The following is a 17044-nucleotide window of genomic DNA, read 5'->3' as shown; positions in this document are numbered from 1 at the left end:
GGTCTTTGTGCAGTATAGCGGTTACTTTATTGCTGTCTGAACTATATGGCTGGCACTGGAATGATTCTTTCTTTATTGTATGGTATTCACATGGATGCTCCCTTTGCTGTACTGTGGCTAGGCGCTAACCCTGCCTACGGTTTATTTAGTCCCATCTACATAGGGACACTTTTTTCCAGGGCAACTTTAAATTCCCAATCTACCCCTGCTCACTGCTGATACATGGTAACCGCCACCAGCCTCTTTGGAGCACCCTTACTACCATGGTAGTTCCTTTCCTTCAAATAAAGAAGCTATATATTCAGAAGGGACATAAATGTCTATTGTTACCATGTTTCAGGTTGTTTAACCATTCGCCGGTATACTGATCGCCATTTACACTGTATACAGTGTGCCTCAGGCCTGACTTCTGTGCTTTTCTGTCCCATGTCCTCCATGGAAGTTCTAGGTTTCTGGGTTGTTTGAGGAAAGGCATTTCCTCAGCATCTGAAATCATAAAAACAACATCTTTTGGTATGGACATGTTATCCCAAGCATCAAATGAATGTCTTGACCTGTTAAGACTAGTTACACCAATACTGTTTAAATATTCACATTTCTGGTCACGGGTATGGAGAATGCGGCATATGACAGGAAATGCTGCATCCAGGTTGTGTTACTTAAGCTGCATACACACACAACGATTTTATGAACGATTATCTGTCAGATTTTTTAAAGTGTAATGAACGATTTTTTGAACTACAAACTTCCCTTAATGAAAATCGTTCAGTTGGTCAGTCAGAATGAACTACAAACTACAAACAGGAACGCGCATGAATGATAATCGTTCATCGTTATAACTCAGAAACTGAACGATTTTTTCAATGATTGAACGATAACAACGTCATTATAGTTAAATCGTTCAAAAAATCGTTACGTGTGTATGCACCTTTAGTGTTTATTTTAGAATGTCTGACTGGATTTTCTCTGAGAACCTCAAGTGTGAAAAACCTTATGTTATTACGTTTGTATTCTTTTTTAACTGGCTTTCCAAGGCTTGCAATTGGTTCTCGCAGTGGCATCACTAGTGTGGTGCGAGCTGCACAGGATCACACCATCCAAGGGGATGACACCAAAATAGCAGAGTTGCTCTGTTCTTTTGGTGTTGCCCTTTGGATGATGTCACCAAGCAGCGATGATGGATCATCCATCCATCCATTCCACACCCCCTGGAGCGCTGGGCATGCCCTCAGCGTGAGGACAACGGTGGCAGGATTGGTGTTCCTAGGAGTGGGACTGAGCTGCAGTCTAGAGCGCAAGTTACTACTATCCTTTTCTGTAAAGCTATAGCTTATGTCTAGCGAATGTGTACTTGTGCAGATCGCTCCCCTGCTGACCGCTGCCTCCAAATGCCAGCACTAATGAGAAAGGGGAGGTCTGCAGTTCTGCTTAAACCTCAGAAAAATATTCGGCACATAGTGGAAGAGGGAGCCAAATGAGATCATATAACTGCCAGTTGCACACCACATCAGAAAAGGCTCAGGGTTACAGTCTCCATAGCACGTGTCTGGAGAGAGCTATGCCCCCATTTGTGGACAGCAGACTGCGAGTCACTTGCCAAAACTATACGTGCCAGGTGCTGGACCAGAAGAGATGGCTCTGCACCATGATCTAGGGGGCATCTGAGGAGGAGACCCACATGGTTTGAGCTCACACTGCCACAGAACTGAGCAGTATTATAGTATATGGCTGTGCTCCTTCATGTCTCAGCTTAAAGGCTGGCTGGGAGTTCTGGGACCTATGGTTCTACAGCAACTGGGAGCTGCTCCAGGAGAGATGTCTGGTTCAGTATAATAGAAAGGCTGGGGGTCTATGGCAGTTTCTCAATTCCAGTCCACAAGGCACCTTAACAGTGCATGTTTTCCAAGTCTCATCATAGAATCACAAGTGAATTTGTACCACCCAGGGATCTTCAACTATGTCAGTCAGTAATTAATACACCACTGCACCAGCAAAGAGATATGGAAAACATGCGCTGTTAGGGTTCCCTGAAGACTAGAGTTGGGAAACTCTGGTCTATTGGAAAAAGGGGTATATATGTACATGGGAAGGGTACAAAGTAATGGGGGGGGAGAGAATATAGGTCTAAGTATAATGTACATAGTAGCAGAGGGGTATATATGTACATAGGAAGGGTACATAGTAACGGGGGTTTAGTTATAATGTACATAATAACAGAAGAGTATATAGGTACATGGGAGGGTACATTGTAATGGGCATCTATAGGTACAGGGTAAGAGTACATAGGATCAGGGGGTATAGGAGGGCTACTCAGGGACGGGTTGTAGAAGTTATACCTCACAGGGTTTACACCACTGCAGTGTCAAGTATGTAAATGCACGGATTGGCACATGCGCCAATTGGCAACCATTGGAGTTGTACACAAACCATCAGATTTACGTACAACTCTGAATCAGGTCCCCTGGAGGCAACAAAGACCTTCATCCACTCATTGGTCATCTCCAGACTGGACTACTGTAACCAGGGCCGCAACTAGGGGGGGGGGCTAGAGGTGCACGTGCACCGGGTGCCGGAATGCAGGGGGTGAAAAAGGGCTTACTCACGGTGGCTTGGGGGCTGCAGATTCAGAAAACGGCCATCCAAAAATGACCACTGCCTAGGAGGAGACAGATGCTAGAGGTCCTTACTGGACCTCTAGTGTCTGTCTCCTTGGCGGCAGCCATTTTTGGTTGGCCATTTTCAGCAGCTTCCATGCGTACTAGCCGTCCGCATGGACTCTGCTGAAAACGGTCATCTAAAAATGGCCACCATCAAGGAGGAGACAGACACTAGAGGTCCTACTGGACCTCTAGTGTCTGTTAGGCCAGCGCAGGTGCCAGGAGAAGATGCTGAAAGCTGCATCTCCCGTGAAATCCCCTGGCAAAGAGCATGTAACCCCTGGCAAAGAGCATAAACCCCATAGCAATGAGCATGAAACCCCCTGGCAACGAGCATGGAACCCCTGACAACGAGCAGGTAATTTTAAAGTAATTAGAAGCCTTACCATGTGCATAAAATGGTGTTGGGCAAATATGTAAGTGGCACTTTTGTAATAGGCATTACAGTGTGTGGAATAATGTGTAATAGGCATTACAGTGTGTGGAATAATATCACTATACCAGGGACGTTTGACTAGTGCACTGCCTTATGGAGGAGCAAGGACAAAATCCAGGTACGGGAAGGGAGGGGGGCGCAAAATTGCTGCCTTGCACCGGGTGACAGATATCCTAGTTTCGGCCCTGCTGTAACCTCCTCATATCTGACCTCCGTGGCTTTTGCCTCTCTCAACTTCAATCTGTCCTCAATGCTGCTGCTTGGCTCATCTTCCTTTCCAAATGTAGAGCTTCTGCCTCCCCTGTCCACCAGACCCTACACTGCCTCCCTTTGCCATTCACAACACCATTCAAACTCCTCACACTGACCTATAAAGCCCTCACCCAATCTTCTCCCCCTACATCTCTTACCTCATCTCCCTCCACATTCCGGCCCACCCAACATCGCTCTGGTAATGACTTTGATAATAATAGTATATTTAAAAGTCTAAAAAAAAATTCCCCTCACTAGAAAATAAACATTTACCTGCAGTGGAGTTAGCGGTATCCACCGCTTAGCGTATAGTTCAGGTACGTTCAGTACTGCAGTAAGTATGCAGCAAGATATATTTACCATAGAGACAGCAGTTCTTGCTGCATCCACTGTGTGGTCGATGCCGCTGACCGAACTAATATACTATTGTTTTAGGTTTCAATGGATAAATGGTAAATATAACAGCCTGCGTGTTGCAGGCACTGGCGAGATCCCTGCTATTCTGCCCAAGGTTTTAAAGTGGCAATCATTTAAAAGGCAAACCCAACCTGTTTATTCAGAACAAGGAAGATAATTAGTAATGAGCACTGGCATACCTATAGAGCAGGGGTTCCCAACCAAGGTCCTCAAGGCACACTAACAGTCCAGGTTTTAAGGCTAGCCATACTTGAGCACAGGTGACTTAATTAGTACCTCAGTTATTTTGATTTAACCATCTGCGCTTCAGCATGGATATCACTAAAACCAGGACTTTTAGTGTGCCTTGAGGACCGAGGTTGGGAATCACTGGTATAGAAGGTGCAAGGCATGTGCTTGCTATGGGGCCAGAAAGTTTAGGGGGCCCGCCGGCCCAGCAAGTGACCCACTGCACCGTGCGTTCTCCTTTTTTATTCACCGTTTATTAAAATTCCACGGGCAAGCGGGGGAAGGTTGGAATAGGAGTGGGGGATGACTTACTTTGTTTCCCCCCCCCGCAACTGCAGAACTACTGGTCTGAGGTCTCGCGAGATGATGACATCATCATCTCACGAATCTCTCTTCACCAGGCTTCGGGCGGCGAGCAGGGACTGGGAGGGATGTGGCGCAGAAGTTAGCAAGGCTGCATTGAGTTGTTGGATGCGAGTGGAGTTTAAAGGAAGACCGAATGCTGCAGTGAGTGACTGTCTCTGTGTGGGTCAAACTGTGGTGCTGCAGCTGCTGCCAGCCTGCTCATGAGAGCAATAATTTATATAAATATAATATGCCCATTACTATTATATATATTTAGATTATATACAGTAACATGTATGTATATACATACAGTATATATATATGTACGTATATATGAAATATATATGTGTGTGTTTGTGTGTGTATACACACACACATATGTCTGTATGTAATACGTATATAGTGTAGTGGATAATGACATTGAAAAAGGATATGATATTGTTTAATGACGATGAAGGAAGATGATGAGGAGATGTGAAAACGATGGAGTGAGAATGCGTTAAAATGATAGACAACACTAACCACGCCTCTAGTGTGGCATTAGGCATACCCACTCTGTTGGAGTGGAGTGAAGACTTAAGGCCAGTACACACTAGACGATGTCTAGTGTGCCCGACCTTGTCAGCGGCGAGACCTGGCGGAGGAGCATACACACTTGACAATGCCAGCAGAGCTGGAGCGCCGGCGGGGAATGGCCCTCACTAACGATATCGCCCATCGGATTTGCATGCAGGGCCGATGGAAGATGGAGGATGTCGCTAATGACGCATCGCCTACACACTAGGCAATGTGCCTGATATGTTGCTCTGATTTCTCGGATCGGACGATATATCGTTCTAGTGTGTACCCGGCATAAGTAAGCTACTAATTCTATTAACTATACAGTCACTGAGGAGGTGACTGTATGAATTAATTATTTAATTGTGAATGTATTACCTTAAAGCACTACTTTGCTTGTGATCATTTGTGGGACATTTTTTATTTTTGAACAATTATTTATGTATTTTGGTAAACTGTTAATATATATAGTTTTTTCATAGTTCCTAAGTATGTTCATTGTAAGCTCAGTGTTCCCTTTAGGGAATGATATATTTTGCCTATTGTGTTTATATTTATAATTACATATTTTTATATAAAATTGTTCACTTTTGAATCAATAGATTTGGGTTATATTGAATGTAAATAGACACTCTTCCTGTCTCTTTGAACAATAATTTTATTTGCTATAATTTTTGTGTAATGTCTCTTTTAGGCCAATTTACATTGCAACCAGCTTTTTAGACACATATTACTTAACATGTTTATGCTTTGGGCTATAGAATTTGATAAGTAATAATTAGGTATCATCAGTTTGGAGTATTATGTTGGCTGTCTCCTATTTTGCATTTAGACACAACGGCATGCACATTTTAGGTTCTTGTAGACAGCAGCCTGGTTATAATATGCAGGGGGACTACCAAGACATATGCCGGGGCCAGTTGGAATGTCTGTTTGGAAAAAAATAATTTAGAAGGGGGGCATTATTCTACCTCAATGACTTGGCCGGATAATCAGTACCTTCTCCACTCTCCTTCTGGAACCCCTGACAATAAGTCACTTATAGTAAAATGGTAAAGAAAAAAATATATATGTGTGTGTATGTATATATATATATATATATATATATATATATATATACACACACATATATATTTGGGAGCTAATGTTATTTCCTATGTGCCTTTTTGGCAGTTTTTTTTTTTAGTAAGCATTTTGCATTTTTCATATTTACTAAGTAGTTTATTTGTTGAAGTCAGCTGTATGGGATGGGATGGGTACTGCGTGATGCCGGCGCCCAGGATTCCAACAGTCAGGTGTCCTCCGGAACCCTCCTGCTGTCAATCAATAAGGCAAAAGTGATAACTAAGTGGCTCGGGCAACAAAACAAGAAAATTTTGGGTCCATGGCCACGAAACTCCCCAGACCTTAATCCCATTGAGAACTTGTGGTCAATCCTCAGGAGGCGGGTGGATAAACCAAAAAACATAAATTCTGAAAAACTCCAAGCATTGATTAGGGAAGAATGGGAGGCCATCAGTCAGTATATGGCCCAGAAGTTGATTGACAGCATGCCAGGGCGAATTGCAGAGGTCTTGAAAAAGAAGGGTCAACACTGCAAATATTGAGTCTTTGCATGTAATTGTCAATAAAAGCCTTTGACACACATGAAATGCTTGTAATGTTACTTCAGTATACCATAGTAACATCTGACAAAAAGGTCTAAAAACACTGAAGCAGAAAACTTTGTGAAAACCAATACTTGTGTCATTCTCAAAACTTCTGGCCATGGCTGTATTGCTTTTTTTAAACAGCGCTGCATCAAGTGTTTAAATAGTTTGCCGTTACTTTCATATGCATATGTCATGTCATGCAAACCTAACTACTCTGACATTATAAAATAAGATTTTGCGCCTATAAATTTAAGAAGCGTCTTAAAATTTGTAGCACTATATTTTTTATTTTTTTTTAGCTTCCATAAACTTTATATTTATCCATATTTCAACTCTGCACCTACCAATATGGGAAGCCCATAAAAACATGAGTGGTTCTGCATATGTCATCGCCACTAATAATATCCAATAATTCACAGCATCAAAAATCCAATGTATCCTAATGTCTGAATTATTAATTACGTTCAACTCCAGTACTAAAACATCTCTCTCTATGGATAATTGTCAAATGTTTACAGACTCAACAAATGAATTCAAACTTACCAAATTCTAGTAAATCACAGAGGATCACTTCAATGAAAAACACATGGATTTGTAACCAGAAGTAGCACTAAACAGATCTCTGTGCAGAGAGCTACCATGGAAACCAAAGCTAAACGTCATCAGAATGCTCACTTCAATCATTGGCACACTGGTGTGTAACCAGAAGCTCCACTAGCTGGACGTGTGTGCAGAGAGGGTTACCAGGGAGACCAAACCTAGGCGTCATCAGAATGCTCCCAAACTGAGCAGCCTGTTATAGTAAACTGTATTGCGTTGCACACACAGCATGTTATTTAATATTGATATATGATAACATCATAGTTTTAATAAATATTGTTACAAAACTATGTGTGTTCATAAATAGTATTATATATAATACCTTCTGTGTGGGATTTTATTAATATGGGTAAACCTGAATGTGTTCATATACCTTCTTTCTTGCTCTAATAAATATTATATTATGATAACATTATAATCATGGCCAGATTATTGTTTGTGGGGCATACCTGCCTACCCTCCCGGAACAATTGGGAGGCTCCTGAAAATCGAGTCTCTTGGATTGCCGTGGGCAGCAGAGGCCAGCAGATAACGCAATTCGTGTTGAATCACGTCATCGTGGCTCTGCCCTCCGCTCAACAATGACGGTAATCTTGGCATTGCATAGCAGGGGGCAGGGCTACAATTATGCAATCAAGCCCCCCACTGCCCACAGACCCTCCCACCTCTGCATAGCCCCACCCCACTGTCTGCAAGTATGTTGTGAGGGGCCTCAGTGCAACTAACTTGTGGGGGCTCTTATCAACAAAATTGTCATAGTGGTATGCTAGTGACGTTATTAAAAAGTGTTTTTTATTATTATTATTATTATTATTATTATTATTATTATCATCCTTTATTTATATAGCGCCACAAGGGTTCCGCAGCGCCTTACAAAGTACAGAAACAAATGAGCACACAAGACAACAATTATTAACAGTACAGACAATGCAGGACAAATACATGATTTATAAACAATGCTGCATAACACCTAAATAAGCAGCAGGGTGTCAGTAAGCAGTTTTAGGTGCCATTGTAAATTAAAGTAAAAGTAAGGCAAGAAGAAGCACGTGAGGAAAGAGGGCCCTGCTCGTGAGAGCTTACATTCTGAGGGGAGGGTCAGACAAACAGGGGTGACACAGATGGGGAGCATAGAGTAGTGGGTTAGGATGAGCGCTGGAAAGCATTGAGGAAGAAATGGGTCTTGAGGGCCCATTTGAAGATTAAGAGCCAGGAAGCCAAGTGATGGAGGAATTTTGCAGGAGCAGTGGTGTCAGAGGGGTATAGCCAGGGTTTGGTGATGGCAAGGAGAATCAAGGCATTGCAGATGAAGTGCTCATGAACGGAGACCAGTTTATTATAGACAAAACTGGCCTTCCAGAGGGAACAGGAGAGAGGGACAGAGTTAAGAGGCGAGAGGAGAATGAGATTATTAGGGTTGATGTAGTGTGGAGGTGATATTGATCTAGAGAAGGGGGATAAGGAGTGTGGGGTTATGTGGCTGGCTTCTGAATGAGGAAGGGTAACAGCAGGTGGTGGGTAGGGTGGAGGTTTAGTGTGGTGTGGGGAGGGGGAAGGATAGGTAACTTGGAGAAAAGAGAGGGTGCAGGGTTTAGTGGTGGTGCAGCAGGACCATGGTGGAAGAGAAGTTAATACTGGAGTTGTAGGAGATGCAGTGGAGAGACTTATATGTGATGAAGAGAGACAGAGGAGGGGAAGGAGGGGGAGAACGTAGAGGGGACTATGGATGGAGAAATTAGGTGAAAACTGGTGGTAGAGGAGAAAATAATGTAGCAGCTGAGTGAGGGAGTAGTAGAAGAAAAGAGACATCGTGTAGATGAGGCAGTTGGGGGTGGGGGGAGTCAGTAGTAGTAATGAGTGTGAGATGAGGGAGCAGTACAGGTCAAAGGTCAAAATCAGATAAAAGGAAGAACAGTGATGGAAGATGTAAAGGCACAACTGCAAAAGTATATTATAACCAAAAAAGGAGTATAGAGGTGTTAAAGTAGCAAGACTTGAGAATTAGTATAAAGTATGAATATATAAAAAAAAAAAGTAAAAGGTATAGGTGTGAAACAATGGCAGATACTACAGTGGTATAAAGATAAATTGACAGTGGTATTGGAATGATTTAAACAATGTAGAGAAGAAACACAAACATACAAGTATTAAATGTTCAGTAAGCAGGTAGTTGCTTGCAATGCTGAAGCAGGGTGTTGGCAAAAAGTGTGTCCAGGTTATCATGGAAACTGGTTGCTGAGTAGCAGGGTTTCCAGAAGCTCAGAAGATTCTTTTTTTTTTTTTTTCAAGTTATAGAGAGTTCTTTTAAAATGTCTTCCTCCTGTCTTCCTCCTGCTTAACTCCAGACTAGGGCCCTCATTCAGAGCCGCTCGTAAGCGGCCGCTCATTCGTTCTGACCGATGTTCGCACATCTGCGCATGCGTACGGATTTTAATACGCATGCGCGAACCAGTCAGTGCGGCCGTAAATCATTTGTTCGCTATATAGCGAATGCCTGCTACTTTGAGTGACAGAAGGAGGCATATGTGGGTGGTAACAGAGGAAGGTGCTTGAAAACGGGGAGTGAAATTCAGATCGCAGGCGTGCTTAAAGGTCAAAACGGGCGTTTTAAGGGAGTGCATAATTAATCCAGCAGCGTCATTGACCACGTCACTTGGTTATTTTTAACTCTGAACTGCTCGCAAAATAGCGGTTGAAAAACCCAACCTCAAGAATAGCGAGCAGTTCATACGCTGTACGATGTACTCGATTAATCTATTAAATAGCGGACATGACGTATGGTGCGAGCGGCCAGGGGGCGTATTTTTCAAAATTACAACCGCAAGTTTTGCTCGCTCGTTCAGACTTAGAGGCGTGAACAGACCGCAAAGTGCGAACGGTTCATTTGAATAGCCACCCCTTTTTAGAAAACGAACGACCGCAAATAGCGAGCGGCTCTGAATCAGGCCCTAGCTCTTTAAGTTATGTTGTACATGTAGTCCCACTTAGACCTACTGATTATATAGTTAAGCATAACATGTGTAGTCATTGATTACACCCACCCTCAATACCCTCACCCACAACAGATAAAAGTCATAAAATTCTAATACAAACAAGCAGAGCCAAAACAGCATCCCATGAAGCTAGGAGATAAGATCTGACTATATAATTAAATGTAAAGTTACTCTGGAGTTTACAGATATTAATTAAAGACAGTATACCTAGCAAATCAGAGAATTCCAGACAGCAGTGGTTTTTCTATAATAGATGCCTGGTGCAAATATATGATTACCTAGCAAATCAGAGAATTCCAGACAGCATTGGTTTTTCTATAATAGATGCCTGGTGCAAATATATGATTACCTAGCAAATCAGAGAATTCCAGACAACATTGGTTTTTCTATAATAGATGTCTGGTGCAAATATATGATTACTTAGCAAATCAGAGAATTCCAGACAGCAGTGGTTTTTCTATAATAGATGCCTGGTGCAAATATATGATTACCTAGCAAATCAGAGAATTCCAGACAGCATTTGTTTTTCTATAATAGATGCCTGGTGCAAATATATGATTACCTGGCAAATCAGAGAATTCCAGACAGCAGTGGTTTTTCTATAATAGATGCCTGGTGCAAATATATGATTACCTAGCAAATCAGAGAATTCCAGACAGCATTGGTTTTTCTATAATAGATGCCTGGTGCAAATATATGATTACCTAGCAAATCAGAGAATTCCAGACAGCAGTGGTTTTTCTATAATAGATGCCTGGTGCAAATATATGATTACCTAGCAAATCAGAGAATTCCAGACAGCAGTGGTTTTTCTATAATAGATGCCTGGTGCAAATATATGATTACCTAGCAAATCAGAGAATTCCAGACAGCATTGGTTTTTCTATAATAGATGCCTGGTGCAAATATATGATTACCCAGCAAATCAGAGAATTCCAGACAGCATTGGTTTTTCTATAATAGATGCCTGGTGCAAATATATGATTACCCGGAAAATCAGAGAATTCCAGACAGCATTGGTTTTTCTATAATAGATGCCTGGTGCAAATATATGATTACCTGGCAAATCAGAGAATTCCAGACAGCAGTGGTTTTTCTATAATAGATGCCTGGTGCAAATATATGATTACCTAGCAAATCAGAGAATTCCAGACAGCATTGGTTTTTCTATAATAGATGCCTGGTGCAAATATATGATTAACCTAGCAAATCAGAGAATTCCAGACAGCATTGGGTTTTCTATAATAGATGCCTGGTGCAAATATATGATTACTTAGCAAATCAGAGAATTCCAGACAGCATTGGTTTTTCTATAATAGATGCCTGGTGCAAATATATGATTACCTAGCAAATCAGAGAATTCCAGACAGCATTGGTTTTTCTATAATAGATGTGTTATCAGCATTTGTGTTTATTTAAAGAAACTGACAGACGTAATAAACAGTTACTTATTAAACATATGGGTCCACAGCTGCAGCACGTGAATACAGCAGTAGAATACTCTATCCATAGAACTATCAAGGATTTTTTTTACACAGTGCTTTTATGGATGGTGCCCAAAGCTCCATGGTGGCCATTGTGTTCACGGAATTGCCGAGCCACAAAGGGGACTATAGGCAGGGAAACACCAGCTTGCCGACAACCTGGCTGCCTCTTCCGGGAGGAGGCAGCCAACTTGGCACAGCAGGGGTGTGTGACACGGTTTTGTGGTTGGGGGCGTGACCCCGTGATCGCTTCATCGCAGCCCCACCCCCGCTATACAATGCCGAGATTACCATTCAGCGCAAACCGTGTCATCAGCTCCCCTCTTATGCAAGGTGGGAGCGTACGCCGGCGGGGGGTGCGGCCGGGAGACTTGCACACTCTTCCAGGGACTGGGAGCGGCACCCAATTTTTGGGAGGTTCTCGGACATTTCGGGAGAGTAGGCAAGTATGGGGAAACACTACCTTATGTTGCCATACCTTCCAACTTGCAAGTTGTGCCTGAAAAGGGGGTGAGGCTTTGCATAAAAGTGGCAGATCAGGGTAAAGGGCAGAGCTTGGGAAAACAGGGCGGGGCCTCATGGTACCCCCATTTAAGTCACTGTGGGGGATTGCCCACCACTCTCCAAGATGCTGAGCAGGCCGAGACTCTTCCTACACTAATGAATAGATGCTGTGCGTGTGCGCATGGCATCTGTTCTGCCTCAAGCAGAGCAGCGGTTTATGCCTCCACCCGTAGGTGGGACAGCTGGAAAGTCCCAGAAAAACAGGACTGTCCCTCTGAATGCGGGACAGTTGGGAGGCATGTGTTACTGTGAGACTTTGCAGGGCTAATGCGGAGGTGAAGGCATCTGTAAGCAGAAAGCTGCGTCACCCATTAATTTTATACCAGCTGCCACAACCTTTATCATTAGTATCATCACTTGTACCAGCCCCATGCTAGGTGCAAGAGATCCATCAAAAGCAGGCTTCCCTTCCCCGTATGCACGACTCAGGATCACCCATGGCACTCCCACAAGTCAGGGCAATTACATGCCACCTCCAAGTTCCCACCCCAATTTCATGGAAAGACGGCTCCGGCAGAACCTGAATAGGACGTTCATATGCAGATATTTGTACATTTGTGTCTGTGCATGCGCTGAATGCAGAAACAGATCCATCCCACTCAGTGTCAGGGCCATAGTGAGGATCATTATATGTTACAGTGTGTAATTAAAAAAGTATAATGAACAGATATTAAAAGGGGAATTCATTTATTGAAAGGTGACCATTCCGGTTTCAATTTGTTATAATATTGAATTATACCATTGGATAAATCGTCGTGTTTACTGCTAATTTGCATACTTGGGGCGAGATGTATAAAACCTCTGAGAGAGCTAACTTGGAGAAGTTGCCCATAACAATCAATCATCTTCTAAATGTCATTCCATAGACTGTGCTAGATAAATGGCAGGAAGAAGCTGATTGGTTACTTTGGACAACTTCTAAATGTTCTCTCTCTCCAAGGCTTGATAAATCTCCCCTTACATAAGAAGCTAATTATGGATGCTATAAAAAGCACCAAACTGATAAGGTTGTTATACAAAATGCTTTGGATGGATCCTGTTACTGTGAACACACCACTCTGAGGGACTTATGCAGAAATAGACGCTAATTTTGATCACAGCTGCGTTTTGTACTCAACGCAGCTGCAAAAATATGCTAATGTGTGCAAGGGTCACCCGAGCATAAAGACGCCCACTGCTGCCTTCTTACCTGCATACAACGTTGCTTACCTCCATAAATATCGGTAACATCGAGGCACATCGAGTGGCCATCTTGCCCTTGCAGTAGGTCTGACCAGCAGCAGAGTCAGCAGCTCTCCTCGTACGCAGAGGGCTCTCATGCTACTCATGCAATCACAGTGGCTGATTTATGTACGCCCATAAAATGGCATTCTAACGTACAGGCATTTTTCTGACCACCCCCCTGTTACCACCCCCAAACACAGTCCACTCAATTTGCGATGGATTCCTCAGTGCGTCCGTAATCACAATGTGATCACTGCACACACGCCATGCGGCTTATACACATACGCAATGGCAAACAATCACTCCATCTGCGTACGTAATCACCATTGCGTTCATCTCTGAATCAGACCCTGAGACACCACAAGTTCTGGAGGTACAGCTGAACATATACATACATATTGCTGAAGTCATCCAGTCTTGTCCATTTATTTGATAAGCGCTATTAATGTATTTTTTATGTGCAAGTATTTAATCTTTTAATGTTTTTCTGATTGCTATTAAATCATAAAATATTACACTATGTTTTTTTTGGCATGTTTGGTTCTGGGTCCTATTTGCAGATGCAATAATGCTTCCTAGTCCATGGTAACAAAATCGGAGGAGATTCTTTTCTCATAAGTTGTTTCAGATAAGCTTTAAGCTTTCATGTACAGAGATTACTTATACAAACAGAATTTACTCTTCCCATACTGCATCCTGGTGCCATCCACTCCCCAGTAAACAACGCACACACACCCAGCCATCCACATGATGAAACAAAAAACATGATTAATCAGACCAGGCCACCTTCTTCCTTTGCTCCACAGTCCAGTACTGACACCCACGTGCCCATTGTAGGCACTTAAGGCAGTGGACAGGGGTCAGCAGGGGCACGCCGACCAGTCTGCGGCTAAGCAGTCTCAAAAGCAGCAAACTGCGATGCACTGCTTGGTCTGACACCTTTATATCATAGGCAGCATTCACTCCCCACACACATCAATGAGCCTTGGGCTCCCATAACCCTGTCGCTGGTTTCATCACTTGTTTTTTTGGTAGGTACTAACCACTACATACCAGGAACACCATACAAGACATGCCATTTTGGAGATGCTCTGACCCAATTGTCTAGCCATCACAATTGGTCCCTCGTCAAAGTCACTCAGATCTTTATACTCTTACCTGCTTCAACACATCAACCTCAAAAACTGAGTATTCGCTTGCTGCCTAATATAGGTACCTCTTGATAGGTACCATTGTAACAAGATAATAAGGGGCCTATGTATTAATAATCGCTGCACTGCCGCGAATATTAACACCGTATCGGGCAGATGTTTTAATTTTTTTTTTTGTATTCGTTTATTGAATGTAAATGGTGGCACAGTAATTTGTATAAATGACGTGTTGAACAAAATTATTCAATCGTATATCAACTGTAGACAGGTAACGACATTTGCCACAGAATATATAAGTAATTAACAATCAAAAACCATTTAAAATGTGAGTATAGTGGAATAGAAAAGGAATTAGTAGAGAGTAGAATAAGGAGGAACTTATATGAGGGGGAGGGAGGGAACAGAAAACAAAATAAAAAATAATAAATAAATAAACAATAATAAAAAAAAAAAAAAAAAAAAAAATGGGGGGAGAAGTGTAAGAGAATAAACCACAAGTAAATAGTGTATTCACATATAATTATATGAGAAGCTTTGGGACTAAGCTAACCAAGGCCTGGGAGAGGTGAATTTTGAGAGGTATACCAGGGATTCCATACGGTATGAAATTTCCGAACAGCATTGTTTTGTAGACTGGTGATATATTCCATATTTGCTATAAACCAAATTCTGTTCATTAACTCCTGGCGGCTGGGAGTGTGTTGAACTTTCCAATTACGAGCGATTTGAAATTTGGCTGAGCAGGAAATATGAAGGATTAGTTTATTTGTAGTGTTGGGGATGGAATCGATCGGAGCACAAAGTAGAAGAATAGCTGGGGTAAGAGAGATCGGAATGGTAACAATTTGGGAAAGTAGGGTACGGACCATGTTCCAGAATGGGACAATCAGGGGGCATGACCACCACGTATGAAAATAAGTTCCGAGTTGACCGCACCCTCTCCAGCAGAGATTAGAGGTGCGGGGATAGATCTGATGCAGACGTTCTGGCACTAAGTACCATCTGGTATATACCTTGTATGAGTTCTCGCGGATGGCCACACTGATGGAGCATTTAGAAATAGTCAAGCGTATAGTGTCCCATGCTTCTTCCCCAAGAGAAAGGCCAAGATCTGATTCCCAAGCCTGCTCGTGTGGTTCGAGCGGAGGAGGCTTAAACGCCAGTATGAAGTGGTAAAGGTGCGAAATAGCTCCTTTGTCATTAGGTCTGTACATGCATAGTCTCTCTATAGGTGTGGGGTTAGGAGGGGAGCGAGTGGAGGGATTCGAGCTAGCAAAGTGGCGGATTTGTAAATATTGATAGTGAAGTTTATTGGGAATTTTATGTTTGTCTTGAATGTCCGCGAAGGATCTAGGTGAGGATACTTCAACTATATGGTGAAGCCTAGTAATGCCTGCTGAAATCCAGGGGGAAGCCACTGTTTGAGATAGACCAGGGGGGAATGCAGGGTTGTTCCAAATGGGGATTAGAGGGGAAGGGTGTGGAGAAAGGTCCAGTTTTTTATTAAGGGAGTCCCAGTTATTAAGTGTCAGTGCTATAGTGGGGAATAGAAGAACGGATCAAGGTCTATGTTTACGGGGCATCCAGGGTAGATAAGAGACTGAGTGTACATCCACTAAGTCGCTCTCCAAATCAACCCATCTCTTAACATGGCGGTTAGAGTGCCAGGCGGCCAACTGACTTAATCGGGTTGCATTATAGTAGCGGTGTAGTGAGGGTAGCCCTAAACCTCTGTCCCAGGAACGTTTAGTGAGTATATCTCGACGAATTCGGGGTTTGCGGTAGTTCCAGATGAATTTACAAAGTGCAGTTTGAAGTGTGTTGAGGGTGTGGGAGGGAATAGGAATAGGGAGAGTTTGGAATAGGTATAATAGTTTGGGGAGAATGTTCATTTTCACGGCGTTGATACGACCTACCCAGGAGAGTAAGTGTGTTTGCCATTGTTGTAGGTCTCTCTGGATTGAGCTGATGAGGGGGGGGTAGTTGGCTTTATATAGAGATTCATAGGATTTAGTGATGAATACTCCTAGATATTTGAGGGAGTCTTTTTTCCATATGAAATTAAAATTTGACTGCAATAATGACTTCATGTTGCCGGGTAGATGTATAGGAAGGGCTTCGGATTTGGTATGGTTAACTTTGTAACCAGACAGGGAGCCATACATAGAGAGTTCTCGAAACAGATTGGGAAGAGAGGTGAGTGGTTTGGTTAGCGTAAAAAGTATATCGTCTGCGAATAGAGATAGGGTATATTGAGAATGTTTAACCTTGACTCCAGTAATATCGGGATTGGCCCGTACACGAGAGGCGAGTGGTTCAATAATAAGGGCAAATATGAGTGGTGATAAAGGGCATCCCTGTCTGGTCCCATTTGTTATTGAGAAGGAGTCGGAGAGCAGGCCTCCTGCTGAGACCGTAGCGGAGGGATTGGAGTAGAGGGCTTGGATGGCTTGTAAAAACTGTCCTTGGAATCCGAATTGGCG

At 42.8% G+C, this 17044-nt stretch overlaps 1 protein-coding gene across 1 annotated transcript in view; it reads right to left on the bottom strand.

Moving 5' to 3' along the window:
- MORN3 (MORN repeat containing 3) overlaps positions 1-7180 on the bottom strand; it is a 53286-nt gene extending 46106 nt beyond the window's left edge. The window contains exons 1-2 of the mRNA XM_088449085.1: positions 7089-7180; positions 331-486 (exon numbers count right to left, since the gene is read on the bottom strand). Coding sequence (XP_088305211.1) covers positions 331-475 — 145 coding nt within the window. The 5' untranslated portion in view covers positions 476-486; positions 7089-7180. The remainder of the gene's footprint in view (positions 1-330; positions 487-7088) is intronic.
- Between the last annotated feature and the right edge of the window lie 9864 nt (positions 7181-17044).

This window comes from Taudactylus pleione, unplaced genomic scaffold (assembly GCF_031769625.1).
Source record: "Taudactylus pleione unplaced genomic scaffold, aTauple2 ptg000479l, whole genome shotgun sequence".
NCBI classification, from domain to species: Eukaryota; Metazoa; Chordata; class Amphibia; order Anura; family Myobatrachidae; genus Taudactylus; species Taudactylus pleione.
Note: the sequence above shows the minus strand (reverse complement) of the source record. Positions and strands in the feature narration are given on the sequence as shown.